At 36.6% G+C, this 15,722-nt stretch overlaps 3 protein-coding genes across 5 annotated transcripts; 1 reads left to right on the plus strand and 2 right to left on the minus strand.

Annotated features, from left to right (window-relative positions):
* The first annotated feature begins 560 nt into the window (after positions 1-560).
* On the plus strand, positions 561-9,236 carry LOC113230346 (gem-associated protein 2-like). The gene is made up of 5 exons (XM_026464241.1): positions 561-1,194; positions 1,605-1,773; positions 2,080-2,223; positions 7,763-7,862; positions 9,066-9,236. Exons 1-5 carry the CDS (start codon positions 964-966, stop codon positions 9,172-9,174), a joined length of 753 nt encoding a protein of 250 aa, XP_026320026.1. The 5' UTR covers positions 561-963; the 3' UTR covers positions 9,175-9,236.
* On the minus strand, positions 3,185-5,778 carry LOC113230344 (protein ANTAGONIST OF LIKE HETEROCHROMATIN PROTEIN 1-like). 2 transcript variants are annotated; one of them, XM_026464238.1, is made up of 3 exons: positions 5,549-5,778; positions 5,187-5,303; positions 3,185-4,126 (listed from the first exon to the last, which is right to left on the minus strand). In XM_026464238.1, exons 2-3 carry the CDS (start codon positions 5,300-5,302, stop codon positions 3,223-3,225), a joined length of 1,020 nt encoding a protein of 339 aa, XP_026320023.1. In that variant the 5' UTR covers position 5,303; positions 5,549-5,778; the 3' UTR covers positions 3,185-3,222. The 2 variants fall into 2 exon arrangements, with proteins under 2 accessions (XP_026320023.1, XP_026320022.1); XM_026464237.1 differs by having other exon boundaries at positions 5,187-5,388.
* A 32-nt stretch (positions 9,237-9,268) lies between the features above and the next one.
* Positions 9,269-15,431, minus strand: LOC113230345 (trans-1,2-dihydrobenzene-1,2-diol dehydrogenase-like). 2 transcript variants are annotated; one of them, XM_026464239.1, is made up of 6 exons: positions 15,096-15,431; positions 14,688-14,892; positions 13,860-14,151; positions 13,244-13,490; positions 10,385-10,538; positions 9,269-9,627 (listed from the first exon to the last, which is right to left on the minus strand). In XM_026464239.1, the coding sequence occupies exons 2-6, from the start codon at positions 14,890-14,892 to the stop codon at positions 9,509-9,511; spliced, it is 1,017 nt and encodes a 338-aa protein (XP_026320024.1). In that variant the 5' UTR covers positions 15,096-15,431; the 3' UTR covers positions 9,269-9,508. The 2 variants fall into 2 exon arrangements, with proteins under 2 accessions (XP_026320024.1, XP_026320025.1); XM_026464240.1 differs by having other exon boundaries at positions 15,274-15,426.
* Positions 15,432-15,722: the final 291 nt, after the last annotated feature.

Consider the following 15,722-nt stretch of genomic DNA (forward strand, 5'->3'; position numbering starts at 1 on the left):
TACGACCCTAAGTTTCCATAGTCTAAGCTATAAATATTCAATTCAGACATTTTTCCATTTTTGACGTTGCACCTGTCAAAACTTGAAGTTACTCTTTTCCATCCTTTGAACTTATTGAACGAAAAAGATGGAGCGTTAAAAAAATATGTTTTGTTTTTAGGTGTTGTCCAACTTTTGTCCAATAATTTTAAATCTCGTTTTTCTCTTTTAACAATAGTATTTTAAAATTCACGCTGAATAAAACTTGAAAATATATTTCTAAACCTATGAGCCTTCGAATTATATTTTTCCAGTATTTTAAATTAATAATTAATTAATTTATTGCTGGCCATGGAAAAAAGTCCTTCAGCCGAAAACATAAAAATAGTTATCAATTTCTGTAAGTATGGCCGCCACAAAGAGGATAGGTAATTTGAGACGGCGGCGTGCTTGAATTGACTCGGGATTCCTTAAAACAGGCCGATACGGGTATTTTAGTTCGAGATTCGCATAATTTCGCGTTTTAATCTTCGATTAAGGCACAATAGCACTATCCTATTCCACTTTAAACTAGAATTCACAAAATAATTGAAAGTCAAAATAAAGACGCCGCTTTTCCCTCCAAAAGGTCCAGAGCGAATCCCCAGTATTTTAATATCAATTGAAAAATATGGGAAAATTAAAACAGTAGAAAAACAAAGGTTTGAAACCATACAGCCAACTCTTCAACTTTTGACAGGAGTCAATTATCAAATGTGGAAGAATATTTATTTGCTGAAATATACAACGATATCTTTGCCTTATATATGCGCCTTGACGTCGAGTTCATGAGTGTTCATGAGTTCAGTCGCGTTGCGGACACCACACCAGCCCATTTACACCAAGTAATTATGAAAACAAAAAAGCTTGGTTCCTGACTGCTTGTTACTGTTGGTTGTATTTCATCACTATTTACCTAAAATCAGATTCCTAAATTAAAACGATATGTCGAATAAAAAATTGATATTGAACCACTACGATGACGACAGCGAGCCAGAATCTTTGATTGCCCGATGTTTTCAAGTTAGCTCTGATGTCAAGTACAGAGAAGTACCTACAACTGGGGAGGAATACTTGCTTTCTGTGATGAGAGAGCGTGAAAATTGTGCTGCGGTTACTAGATGTAAACAGGACTATTCTAAATTCGCCAAAAACCAAGACTGCTTTATTGTGGAGGTAAAATTTAACAGCTTAAGACATAGTACAATCAACAGCATATCAAGTTATACTTTGGTTCGAATAATGCCACCACAGCAACCAAACAAGACTGGTTAATGTGTAGCTTGATGTGTTATCGTCTGTACAAATAAGTCAAACAGAACAGAGTCTTATGAATATCATTTCATGTCATCATAGGGTTGCGCATTCCATGACTTCAAAGTGTTTATGGCTTCCATCTGTTATTTCCTCCATACGCAGCCAGTCATGGCTGTTTATATCTTTATGAGGAATCCTTGATGCCGTGAACTAAATCAAAAGCAATAACTTCTTTGTAAAAGATATGGTTTTCACTGCATTTTGGTGACATAGTAAAGTAGAGGAACTAGTCTCCTTTTTTATAATATAAAACTTATCTTGTATTGTAGAGACCTCGAGCAAAAGTACATGACAAAATAAAACCAACAATTGAATGGCAGAATCTTCAAGTTGCAGACTTCTCAGAGATCAGAATGTACATTGGCAGATTAGTTGCAAAGAAATCTCAGTGGCCACGGCATGTGGCTAAAATTGAACTAGAACAAACTAATTTAATAGGTAAACTATGCCTCTATAATAATATAGCAAGATTTCGGTTACAAAGAAAGAACTTCTTTTTCTTTCTGTTCACCTTTTTATGAACAATAAGAAATTGAAATTTTATTTCTGGCGGGCACACACGCATAATAGACAACAGGGCATTGAGTTACTGACAACAGCCCATTACACCATACCATACCGTTCTGGTGGGTATCATAGGTGAGTATTTATTGCTTGAGATCAGATAAATTTGGTCGTTCCTAATCTACATCTTTAAGTTACTATTGTCAAGATTTCTACAAAAAGGTGTTACTTTTTTTATAGGTTGGAAGCATTTCTTCTCTCAAAATGAACCTACATTGACAACTCTACTTGGTTTAAAGCACACCATTCTGGATTTGGGACTAGAAAGTTTAACAGCAATGTTAAATGAAGTAAGACCTGGAAACAGCATTGATCATAAGACAGGTAAACAAGAGTCATCACTTATTTAGTTGTTAAAATAATTATGTGAACAGGAAGTTTCTTTACCTTCACGTCCGTGTAGTACCAATAGCATTGACAGGGTCAACTATGTATTTAAAAAAATGTTTGTAAAGCTGGATTTACATTTGTTTGACGTGTCCTGTCGCGACGCGTCAGACCAGTATAGGTTTCATACAAAGAGCACAACCATCACGTCAGATTGCGACACACTAATATAAATGTAACCATATTAAATGTGTGAAACCGATACAGTTCTGACACGTCACGACATAGCACGTCTGACAAATCTACTCATCCAAAGAACAGAGTCCGATATATGATTATGTAGCGAAAAGAGAATAAGTGCGTTACGCGTAAGATGTTTTGAGAATTTATATAACTTATTCCGTTTTGGAAATATAAAATCGAACAACATTAGACCTGACATCCCCATCGAAAAAGAACGAACGATATGTACCCTGTCCTGAGAACAATTAGGCCTCTTTTCCATTACACGGTTTCTCGCCGTGAAAATCTACGGTTAATTCGCCGCGTGTAGGCACGGTCGTCAGTGTGGTATGGATCACTATATGAGCTTGTCGACATGCACGGTGGCGCCAAGGCACGGCGCCGCGGCCGCGTGCGCCGTGACTGCCCCTCGGCGCGCCGCGTCTACGCACGGCGTGATTTTCACCAGTGTTGTATGGCAGTCTATCGGGGTGTGTCGACGGTGCCGGACGTACGCACGGATTCGTGACCGCTTATATACGCTGTTTCGCGATTTTATTATAAAATGAACATAAATCAAGAATTATTAATTACGTTGATTCAAGAAAGGCCTGTAATATGGGATAAGACCATCGACGATTATAAAAATAAGCGGCTTAAATATGATTCCTGGAAAGAAATATTTATTCATTTCCAGCCCACATTTGAAGATTTAAGTGGTGATGAGAAAAACAAGTTTGGTAAGTTACAGATATTTAATTATTAACTTTTTACTTATGCATAGTTGTTTTGATAGGAGAGGCGACCTTCGTTAGATACAAAATATTGTGCAAATCTGTTGCGAACTTCATTAGCCGCCAAACTTCCGCGAACTGCATTCGTGATAGGTAACTGGATTAGTTCCGATTCTGAATCAAGGGTGGACTCATTTTCACTCGCATTGTGAAACTGAAAGTTTTCCTGCTTATGTATAAAATTTTGCAAAACACAACATGTTTTCACAATATCAACTGCCAAATCGATGGACACATTCATTGGCCGGTGAAAAATTCGCCATTTATTGGATAAAATGCCAAACGCACATTCAACAAATCTTCGCGCTCTTGTGAGTCTGTAGTTAAATGTACGTTTTAATTGATCAAGCTGATGACCACCAAATGGACGAAGCAAGTGATAATGCAAAGCAAAGGCTTCGTCCGCAACGAACACATATGGCAAATCGTAGTCAATTCCAGGCAAACGTGTTGCATCGGGTAGATTTAATCCGTTGTTTGTTAATTTTTTCCAAAATGGGGTCTCTTTAAACACACTGGAATCACACTCCTTTCCGTAGGCGCCAACGTCAACAAATATAAAGTTGTAATAGCTATCTACTACTGCCATCAAAACTATAGAAAAAAAATGTTTGTAATTTAAAAACATCGAGCCACTATCAATTGGCTTAATAAGTCTGATGTGTTTTCCATCGACCGCTCCTAAGCACAGCGGGAAGTTGGAAGATTCTTGAAATTTGCTTGCAATGTGTAGCCAGTCTTCTTTAGATGGCATTTTCATATATTCTTTATACAGTTCTAACCAAATGTAGTGGCATACTTCACGTACGATGCAACTTATGGTTTTTATTCCAATTCTATAGCTGTAGTATAGGTCAGTAAAGGTATCTCCTGTTGCTAGATACCTGAAATATAAAACAAAACGGTTCAGGTTCAAATACTAAAACCCCATTTTAGGTCGGGGTCGATTCAGTTTAGGTCGGGGGTTTTTATAAATTTTGAATTTAATAATTATTATTTATTTATTTTCAGGGCAAATGGTGATGAAGAAGTGGACCAATATGAAAGATAGCTGGATAAAATATGACAAAAAAATTAATGAATGTAAGTCTGGTTCTTCAGCAAAAAAAATAAGAAAATATATGTTCTATGATGAAATGATGTTCCTAAAAAAAAATGTTGAGCATCGCAAGACCGATTCTAACATGACTGAACATGTTCATGATTCTAGCCTCAGTAATGAAAATTTTGATAGTGCAGTCCCGAATCAATCAAGCTCGGGATACACTGAACGGAGTGAGACGCAAAGGCCTAAAAAAATAAGAAAAAATGAACTAAGTGAAGTTGACATTAAGTTTATGAAGTTTATGGATTCAGCAGAACGAGATGAGAAAAAGAAAAGCCGTAGTATGAACTTTTTTATGGGAATCGCTGATACAGTTGACAAGTTCAGTGATGAAAATATGATAACTTTCAGTTTCAAGTAATTTCAATAATTAAAAATATTCAACAAAGACAGTGTACTCAGTATATACCTACATCAAGAAACCAATGGGATCAAGGCCATCAAGGATATTTAAGTGGTACAGCATCCTCAAATGCGCAATCGTCAACATATGGATATTCTACAGCTGCTAGATCGGGCTATGGAATAAGTCGTCCACAGACGTCTTCTCATGATTTTGGACACGGTTCTGGTTTAGAGCCAATCCACTACCGACCCGAATCACAATTATCTGTACATAGTGTAAATGCGGAAAGTATCTCGGCAGATTCTCAAGTTTCTATTGAAGACGAATTCGATTTTAGTACCGCACTTGAGTAGCATTTTCAGCGTAGTGTATTTTTTGATTTACTTGTTCTTAAATTAATAATTATTAAAATTCAATTACATGTAATAATTTTGTTTGTGTGCAATAAACAATTTTAAACTAAAATATGTCATTTAATTTTGTACCTACTTACCTCAGAGTTACAGCCAATCTTTCTGCGGGCGATATACTCTCTCGCATAAAAGTATCTTGATGTTTTAGTTCCTGGGATAATTTTTGGAGCAAGTTGTCGAATGTAGTTTTCTGCATTCTAAAATAATTGTAAAACTTGTCTTCATCTTCTCTCAATTGATTCTTGACAAGTGTATGAAACGCGCCATATTCCTCCCTTTTTTCTAAAATCGGATGTATCCAAAACCTTACTTCCCTTTTTTTTTCTATTTTCTTTTTCCTATATATGTAATAAGCAACTATAATCTTTTTTTTCGTAAGAAAATTCATGACGCAGCACGTCCTACACAGCCCGAGTAAAAAGCGCTACTAGCCAGTACTTACCAATGTCTCGCGCGGTGATTTTGCCGTATCATGTACAAGCTAGCACGTTTTTTCAACCGTACGGCTTACACACCGTACGTTTGAACAACCGTGTAATGGAAAAGAGGCCTTAGTCTTGCACATAGATCTTTGTTCTACAGATGAGTCGAAATGTAAATTCGGCTTAATCTGAGCAGTATAACACCTTATCATGGATTTCTTTGTCACTCAATAGTTGTTGAACAACATTTCCCTTCCGTGCAATTGGTCTACTTTCCCGATCGGTCCACTTTCACTATTCGTCTACTTTCCCGATCGGTCCACTTTCACTATTCGTCTACTTTCCCGATCGGTCCACTTGTTTTTCCCGATTCGTCTATTTCCCGTTTCGTCTACTTTCCTGTTTGGTCTACTTTCCTGTTTGGTGTACTTTCCCATTTCGTCTACTTTCCAGTTTGGTGTACTTTCCCGTTAGGTCTACTTTCCTATTTGGTCTACTTTCCCGATCGGTCTACTTTAATGATGCTTCTACTCCATGTCTACTCAAATAAGTTTGTGGAATTACATCTATTTACCAAGTTTTATTCAAATCAGTTACCAGAAAGTGCGCGAAACCGTATTGACCCCCTAGTTTGCCACCTTAGATGTGTGTGGAATATTAACTTCAAATTTAAATGGGATCACTACTGAGGTTCCCTCATTCCAACAAAAAAGAATCATTAAAATTGGTTAACAAATAACCAAGTTATCGCGTAACGTATATACAAAAAATACAGTCGAATTGAGTACCTCCTCCTTTTTTGTAGTCGGTTAAAAACTGTCTACTTGATTTTGATTTTTCAAATCATGATTAAAAATATTAAAAAATGTACTCCATGACAATATATACGTAATTGTAGATATTACGTAATTACAAACTGCCTTTGAAAATTTGTAAAACCAGTTTTTTTTGGTGAAATTTTATTGATTTACATGCTTAAAAAGTGGACCATTTGGACAATATTGTGGACCGATCGGAAAAGTAGACCGATCTGGAAAGTAGACGAAATGGGAAATGGACGAATCGGGAAAAACGAATGGACCGATCGGGAAAGTAGACGAATAGTGAAAGTGGACCGATCGGGAAAATAGATGAAATGAGAAATAGACGAATTGGGAAAGTGGACCATTTGGACAAGTGGACCGATCGGGACAGTGGACGAATAGTGAAATTGGACTGATGGGGAAAGTAGACCGCTTGTACCGAAGGACAACATTTTATGTTCTACTTTTCAAAAATATTGTGAAAAAAAAACCACACACATAAGTTTGACTATCTGTGAATTTAAGTGTATATGGAAAGATAACAATTGTAATTGCTGTTACTGAAGTTGTTCCAATATATAGGCTGGTCGGTATAGTGACGTCCAAAAAAAATGTAGGTGTCTCACATTGAGTGGTATCCGAATCACCTCCATGTATGTTCCGCGATTTTACATAGTTTTCGAGTTAAGATTTTGTAATGGATTTTTTGAAATTTTCAACCGGATCGGCACAAATTTTTTTTTTTGTTTTCAATTTGGACAACAATTTTTCGGGTGTTTTTTTGTAACTCAATCTTTATGAATTGTAACAACAATGGAAGCTACGAAAGTTTTGACTTCCATTGAACGAAGCTGATTATTTTGTGCGTTAAAGTATAATTCATAAAGATTGAGTTACCGAAAAATTGTTGTACAAATTAAAAAAAAAATTTAGATCCTATCAGACTGAAAATTTCAAAAAATCCATTAATAAATTTAAACATAACTCGAAAACTACGAAAAATTGCAGAACATAAATGGGGGTGATTCGGATACCCCTCAATATGAGGCATCAATTTTTTTTTTGCCGTCACTATTCCGGCCACCTGTATAATAAAGAGTAGGAAAATCTAAATGTGCTCTATAACTCCATTTTAATAGATACAGTAAAAATAATAATAATAGTTAGCCTGCAGAGTCGCACTGCTGGGCACAGGCCTCCCACATACTACGTAGTAGACCCTGTGTGTGGCACGCATCCAATGCATGTAAGACGACTGAAGTTGCCGTAGTAATTTCATTTTTTATTCTTTGAAAATACAGAAAACAGCCATTGACTAGTTAAAACTCATTGAATTGGATCTAGTCATAATCCGTGCATTGATTGCATGCTGCAAATCTCTTAAACAAATCATTTTACACTTTTGATTTATAATCGTTGAATTGATTTCAGGTCAATGGATTTATTCTTTTTTGGCATGTACTAGACAACCATTGCTATCGGAAACCATATGCATATTAAGAGATTTAGCAAGAAAATGTGCAGAAATTAGGTAATTAAACACTCAAAGGAATTATGTAAACCACCAGAAAAACTTTGTACTAAAAACGGTTTTAACAAAACTGGATACTGGTAGTTTTTGATCTGTTACTCTTATTATGGCTGCTTAAGCAATAAAATGTTAGCTAGTTGCGGCGCATTTACACCGGGTCGTCTCGGCAGACGACCGAACCGACAAACCACGAAACAACAAACAAAGCGAAAACCGACGAAGGCCCTTGGGATTATATTTTTTTGTTTGGAGAAATAAACATTTTATTTTTTATCTCGAAATGTAGGAAAATGTAATGTATGTGGTTTATTTACAGTATAGGTACAGTCATTCTCTAGCAAGAAAAAATAATCCATCTGCAGGTACCTGCGGCTTTACGAGTAAAAATGTGGCCAAACTTTAGATTTGTTATTTATTTTTTAACACAATATCCTAGTTTCTACTTAACTTTCGTGTTATTGTTATAATATTCTCTAAATTACAATAAAATTAATTTTTCTTTGGTCGTAGCTCATATATTTTTAAAAAAGTACATAAAAAAGTTAGCAATTTTGCCGCACCTTTAACGAGACGAGACGAGGGTGACGAGTTTTTCCTTGCTTGGTAAGCAAATTCATGAAACGGCACAAAACTCTTTCCGATTGACTTGTTAAATTAGTTGCGTAAACTATTAAACGTAAACTATTTAGGATTTACAATAAGAAATATAGTTGGATTCCCTCAAAAGTTACGAAAATTGCCTTGAAAACAAAAATTACAAAAGTGTTCCGGGAGAAGATCAAAAGTTACGAAAAATGTAAGACATGTGACACTACACAATATTCATTCGCTATCATTGTCATATTGTCAGAAAACCTGTTATTCTGCTGTAGGTTTTCTGACAACAGTTTACAATAACAGTTATTGAAAAATCGCATACAGTATAATTCATTATTTGTCAATAACAATAAAACAACCGCTTTTTCCATGTCTATTTACACCTAGCCGCTTCAGTCGACTTCGACGGCGAACTATGGTCGTCAGACGACTCAGTACTTACATCTGGTAGCTTGCCGCCTTCGGCGCACAACGCGCAGGCGAAGGTCGCTTATCGACCTGGTGTAAATGCGCCATTAAACTGACGTACTGTAGGATACTATTTTATTAACACTTCTCATTTTCTATAAAAAATTTTGATACTAAAAAATATATTTTGTTTTATAGGTCTCGCTTAAATCCGGATAGCGAAAATGCAGTACAACAAGCAGCCCCTATGAATCTTTTCATCTGTCTAGTGGCCCGGTATTTTAGACAACATGACTTAGCCGATTGATAGTTGTACATATATTAGATAAATAGTTAAGTATATTAGATATTATTTTGGTACATACATACTGATGAAAATTAAAAACAATAAATTTCTTTACAGGTTTTTAATAAACATTTTCACTTATTGTAAGAAATGTATAATGTTATATAGGTACACTTTTTATTAAGACACAAAATATTGGCGATGTCTATGCTCTTAAAACACAATGTAAGTGTGATATGAGCTGCAGCTATTGTCATTGTGTAAATTGTCAAGTGGTCTCCAATAGCTTATCGCCACATCACACTACTTATCTAGAAAGTAAACAAGATTTGTGCGTTTAACACTGCCACTGGAATTAGGGAAATTCCTGATCGTCAGCAGCGTGGTGGCATCCAACCTGTCTCCTCACTTCGTCTTCCAGCTTGGCCAGAACGAGACTTTCTCGGTGTGACATCCTCGGCGACTCCAAAAGTCCTGAAAGGTTTGATTGTGTTTATTCTGAATACTTATTTTTTTATTGTTATAAGAATTAATATTTTCACGCAAGGTATTTAGAAACTGGTGTTCTATTTAATATTACATGATATTACAGGCACATGGGACTTGTCAACTTATGTCTCAGGGTGACGGGCGCCGTGGCAGTGCCCCTCAGATCTTTGCAGTTTAAAGCTCTGAGTGGCACTGCAATTGTTATGGAGGTGAGCTTATCAGGTGCACGACTTGTTCATCCCGTCACTTGATGTTATTAAAAAATTCAAGATAATTTTAACGAAGGAAAAGTTTTCTTATACAGGTTTACTTGTAAAAAAAAAACAGAAAAATCAACCTCGCCGACTATAATATCTCATCAACTTTTAACAGATTTTACTTTCGTACAAAAATGAAAATGTTTAAATACATCGCTCTAAACGGCGATAACTCTGTGCGGTAGCAAAAGAAAACACCCACCACCACAATTATTTTTATGCATGACTGCACGCAGGAGATGTAGCTATACAACTTACTATCAAATACATACCGATAGAAAAGTATTTATTTTAGATAAATTGACCATATATGTATGATGTTATTAATATAGTCCTGCGAGGTTGTTAGTATTTTACAAACAACCCTGTATATTATAGGTATTGTTAAAACAACACAAGATTGGGCCAAGAATGAAAATAATGGTCTTATAATTATTATTGGAGTTATGTTATTACTGAATTTATTAATGACTGAGTATATCTACCTTCTCTAATGCACCTGGCTGTTTCTATAGCTTGGTACACCAATCCAGCACTGTTCTCGAAGACGTAAGGCAGTTTTGATGTGTGCAGTTTGAATTCCTCCACTTTGCCGTCAGCATGCACCAACTTGTGTGGAAAGTGAAAAGGATCCAGCAACTGCAGTTAATGAAAGTAAGAGTTAAAAAATCGGTTAAGTGAAAAAATTGAGATCGCGCTGTGGGTTGTTGTAGTAGGCAGGGTATCTTATGCAACGCGAAATTATTATGCATTACAGAATAATGAACTCTTTAGTAACAATGTGTCTGTCAACCACACGTATCAAAATTCTCTGAACTGTAAGGACACGAAATTCACTATTGGAAATGACAATATTTTTTCGGATCTAAATCAATGCAACACAATATCGCCTTTACAAAATTATACATTTTTGAAACTTTGTTTCTGCAGAAATATACGAGACTTAAATTATTACAGATTTAAAAAAAATTAATACGAAATGTTTTGCAAATAAACGTCTCCCACGTGGCCACCGTACTTTTTCACCACTTTTAGTTTTCAGTTCGGAATTTTGACTCTACTTTTATTCCAAAAACTATCTAGACACACGGTGTGTCCAATGTTCAGGAAAAAAACGCACGACACACGGATATTGTGTTATATTTATCACACGAACCATTTCGATCCTCGTGTAACTAACTATAAATCTATTTGATGTGCACATTTGTAATTCTGAAAACTTGCCAAGTTCGAGATTTTGCAATAAGCATAATTTGTTTCTTCTTCGCCTTGAACGATCTAGATATACATGGTATATTGCATGGTACCATGTATATCTGGTATATTACGCGTATAGAAAAGTCTGTACAACGAACCTAAGAAAAAAATTGTTCACTTTGGTTTTTATTGAATTGTAAATAAAATATCGACAGGAATATTGATTTCGGGAAAAAGGACCATAATAAACAGTTGGGCCCCGAGGTCTCACCATGAGGGCTTCTTTTTTGCTTTTTTTTACGTTCGAAATTCCGAAACAACATAGCATTCGATTTGTATTTACTATTTTTTGTTGCCAATAATAATATATATTTTTCCTAGATTTTCGGCTATTATTACATTTTTAAAATTATCTCTATATATGGAGAACGAATGTATACTCTTACTACTATATTAAAAGTAGTAACAGTCAAGAGCACGTCAAGCTTGACACTTTGTACTTTAGACGGTTCTTATCGAAAGCGGCGGCATAAATTTGGATTTAAATCTTAAGTGTCAAGCTTGACGTGCTCTTGAACTAGGCAAAACTCGGCTGATGCTCGAACTATTATTATTATAAATCATTAATTAATAGTACTTAAACCTATACAATAGTAATTCGTACAATAGGGTCAGCGCAAATCGTTGGCGGGGAACAGCATCGAAGAGATATCCCTTAGGGCGCGTTCCCATTCGTCGTGACGACACATAGTCATGCAGTTTGAATCCGAATGCAGCTGTGAGGCCAGACGAGCGTAATGTTGGAGTTGCGTAGTTTGCGCTGCATTCGGTTTCATATAAAAGTACGGTTTGTTTCACACGACAACGCAAAATGAGTTAACTGCCGACTCACGGGCGTAATGACGACTGACTTTCGGTCGCATCGTGCGACGGGCTGGCGCAGGTGGATTTAAGAGTGAGAGAAGGGGTCACTTTGGCATAGGATGCGCGTGAGTACATACGTTTCTTGCGAAAATGTTCAATACGGAGATTAAAATATAAATAACTGAACAACCTGATTGTTATTATTAGTCTTTCCTCTGGACTGATGGCTTATCTCATATTTGTATCTTACTTAGTAAAAAAAGGTTTTACTAGGCTTAATAATTCTGGAAAAACATTTATTAGCATGTGGTAGTATGTAACAAGTTGATCTGGATGTTCACGTAAACTTAGGTAAATATAATATATGAAACTGCCCATACTTTAATCGTTTCATATTGAGTGGATGTACCCAGCTTCTTTTTTTTTAAACACCCCGTATACGCTAAACACTTAAAAGCAACTCAATAAAATACGTTCGTCTGGCGCTCCAACCGAATTTCGGTCGAGCGCAAGCTGCGCAACTCAAAAAACGCAACTGACAAAATTACGCTCGTCTGACTTCACCCTAAAGTGTCGTGGCTGGTATATTTAAATGAAGTTGTTCACATATAAGTAGTACAATATGATGAACTGTCGTTCACGACTTATTTAACGTTACGACGACAGACTATCGCGACAATGAACGAGCTAGAAGGATAAATAAAACGGCACGATAAAATGTGACGACAGATAATCGCAGCTCCAAACGATTCTGTCGTACAAACGACTTGGCGACTGCCGTGAACCGATAAATTGTCGTAACGATCTAGTGGGAACGACAGTTATTCAACGATTAAATAAACGTCCACGACACAGTCACGACAGGTAGTCGCGATATGAGAACAGGCTAGACGCGACAGCCGTCTAACGATAAATAAAACGTTACGACATAATGGGAACGCGCCCTTATGATACCGCGAGCGTTCGCCAACGTACCACTGAATCCGCTGGATTACCGAGGCATCCGACGATATGCCACCGTTCGCTCGGATTTGTTTCTATTTCACTAGCTACTACGCAATCGAAAAGTCCCTGGTGCACACCAATGGATCCCGGTGGATTCCATCGCATGCCTGAGGTATCCTCTGGCGTGCTCTTCGATGCCGCAGAGAGAAATATTCCAAAGTCGGTCTCGGAGCAAGTTTATTTGAATTGAAATAGCCTAAAATATCCACTAATAAATTTAATTCCCTCTGCCTTCCCGTTCACCGGTTGGCGCTGGCCCTTAATACCGTAATTTTTACCGTAGCGCGTCCTTTATCACCAACAACTGTAGCATTATTCAACAGTCTAAGTTTGGCGTGAGCGTTAAGAACAGCGCGCCTTCCGTTACTGTACTCCAAGATAACAGTATCAACAACATCCACACCGTCTTCATTCAGCTCCCCATGAGCTGATACCTTGATAGGCTCATCTTTGAAAACGTATTGAGCAAATTGAAGCAGGTAGATGCCAATGTCTAAGATTGCACTGCCGCCCATTGATTTCATTCTAAAATACATAAAGCAGATTAGTGGACAGTTAAGAACACGTTATCAACATAATAACCAGCAAGAAGACATCAGATACGCATACCTTGTAAAATGTCACCATGTCACCTAATCGTGTAACTTGAAAGACCGACGAATGTTCAAAGTGTAATGTCAATTACTACGCATTTTGAAATCTGTTCCCTATGTTTCAATTTAAAGTTCGGAATGAGATAGGAAACGTAAAGCGTTTAACATCTGAACCGTCAGACTGGCTTTTAAGTTAGACTGTTAGGAGACTGAACCGACTTTATCTTTATTCTCCGGGATTCGAACCAGGTCGTAGTCAACACTGAAGCATTTGTAGAATGTAGGATTTGAATTCCCTTACTTTAGCCTATCCACACCAGCAATAGGCACTCCAAAGTTAGCATCAACAAATTGAACATCGCCGAGTTTTCCAGACTTGATTTCTTCTTCGAGAGCGATATAAGCAGGCGCGAATCGAGACCAAACGGCTTCCATGAAGAACAACTTCTTCTTCTCAGCAAAACCGAGAAGACTTTTAGCTTGTTTATAATTCATACAAAGTGGTTTCTCGCAGAGAACGTGTTTTCCATTTTCGAGGAACATTATGGAGAGCTGATAATGATCAGGATTCAATGCGCCAATGTAGGCGACGTCTGCAACAACCGAGAGGGTGTATTTACAATAACTTTACGTAGTATTATTAGATATTTCTGTAATGTACATATTAGCACTAAGGTTGCTACTAAACGAATTGCATGCGAAGTCCGTGTATTACAACACCACACAAACGAAACCGACTGCATGTAGTCGACATTAATTGCAGGCAGTTATGGCCGCGCGCCGCGCGCCTAGCTCAGTCTAAAAGTTGACGTCGAGGTTGAAGCACGAATCGAATTAAATAAAAGTTAACAAACAATTCTTTCTACATTCGGCGATTTAATTTATTTTATTATTATTGTTACTTCAATCTGTTTCAGAAAGACCATCTGTGAAAAATAAATCAGCAGAGAGAAGTTTCACCAAGCATGTTTTGTTTTACTATTATGTTGATCAAACCTTCAAATAATCAAATCTTCAAAAGTATTTCAGACGCAAAATAATAATGCAAATTATTTTTTTAGGGCTGATATTCAGGAAACTCGATCGTTTTGTACAAGATTATTACGATAATTGTGAACATAAAGCATACCAATATCCTTGCTTTTTGCTAAGGCCTCATAGCTATCGAACACCTTTGGAATTCCATGTGTCTTGGCAAAGTCGGCAGCCTTTTTCTTATCGCGAGCAGCTATACCAACGATGGTCTGGTCTCCTATGTCAGGATACGTTTTGAATGCATTGACGAAGTCATTGCTGATCTTTCCAGCTGTCACAATTCCCCAGCGAATAGTCATCTAGAAAAAACACTAGATATAGGTAGGTAATATAAACTGATATTATGTATACATTATTACTCAAAATTCACTTATAAAAGAACGAAGTGACGCATGACGTCTTTTAATGTCGGAGACTAGAAATTCCACTAGAATCTGTAATAAATAAATTACTGTAATACATTATAATTATTTTTGGAATATTAATGTTATTTTGTACTTACTTTTGCAACAAGTAACTCTTCTCTGACCAGTCTTTTCTCTACTGAACGTCAAATAGGTACCTACGTGTTTAATATAAATTATCTCAGCCACTTCGAAATGCTACACAACCACAGACATATATCTAGATAGAAGCCGCAATTGTACGTACTTCGCGTGCCCAAAGTGAAATTCACTTACTTGCCGCTGCTACACTTCAGAACGCGCTCGACCGTTATCGTAGATAAACACCAGTCGAAAACGCGAAAAATTCATAATTGTTCCATTATAAATTGCAAAAGCACAATAACTGGGTAAACGGGTAAACAGGGACGTTTCCTTTCACGGGCAAGTGATTTTGTGATCAGAAGATGAATAATTTATTTAAAAAAACGAGTTCGTTGCTTTCGAGGACGAAGATGGTCTATAGTTTATCCCACCCAAGATGCTATCCAAATATGCAGAATAGCAGAGTTAGAAATCCGAGAAATAATAATCAGCAGTCGCAAGTTCATAATTATATTGACGTGCGCTTTCATTATTTAAGTTAATCGATAAGATCTTCTATTATAATAAGATGTTATATAATAAGCTCATTTTATTGGAAGGACAATAATTTTAATATTTGAAGTAGATGAAAAATTAGTCTC

The sequence above is a fragment of the Hyposmocoma kahamanoa genome, unplaced genomic scaffold (assembly GCF_003589595.1).
Source record: "Hyposmocoma kahamanoa isolate Upper Pololo Valley unplaced genomic scaffold, ASM358959v1 63, whole genome shotgun sequence".
NCBI lineage: Eukaryota > Metazoa > Arthropoda > Insecta > Lepidoptera > Cosmopterigidae > Hyposmocoma > Hyposmocoma kahamanoa.

Excerpts from the sequence above, each read along its gene's own strand:
- LOC113230344 (XM_026464238.1), bottom strand. The coding sequence starts at position 5,302 with ATGCAGAAAACTACATTCGACAACTTGCTCCAAAAATTATCCCAGGAA. Across the intron at positions 4,127-5,186 it reads AGATTGGCTGTAACTCTGAG|GTATCTAGCAACAGGAGATA; the intron begins GTAAGTAGGTAC and ends TTTATATTTCAG.
- LOC113230345 (XM_026464239.1), bottom strand. The coding sequence starts at position 14,892 with ATGACTATTCGCTGGGGAATTGTGACAGCTGGAAAGATCAGCAATGAC. Across the intron at positions 13,491-13,859 it reads GCTGGTGTGGATAGGCTAAA|AATGAAATCAATGGGCGGCA; the intron begins GTAAGGGAATTC and ends TATGTATTTTAG. Across the intron at positions 9,628-10,384 it reads AGCCAGGTGCATTAGAGAAG|GACTTTTGGAGTCGCCGAGG; the intron begins GTAGATATACTC and ends CAAACCTTTCAG.
- LOC113230346 (XM_026464241.1), top strand. The coding sequence starts at position 964 with ATGTCGAATAAAAAATTGATATTGAACCACTACGATGACGACAGCGAG. Across the intron at positions 1,195-1,604 it reads AAGACTGCTTTATTGTGGAG|AGACCTCGAGCAAAAGTACA; the intron begins GTAAAATTTAAC and ends CTTGTATTGTAG. Across the intron at positions 2,224-7,762 it reads CAGCATTGATCATAAGACAG|GTCAATGGATTTATTCTTTT; the intron begins GTAAACAAGAGT and ends AATTGATTTCAG.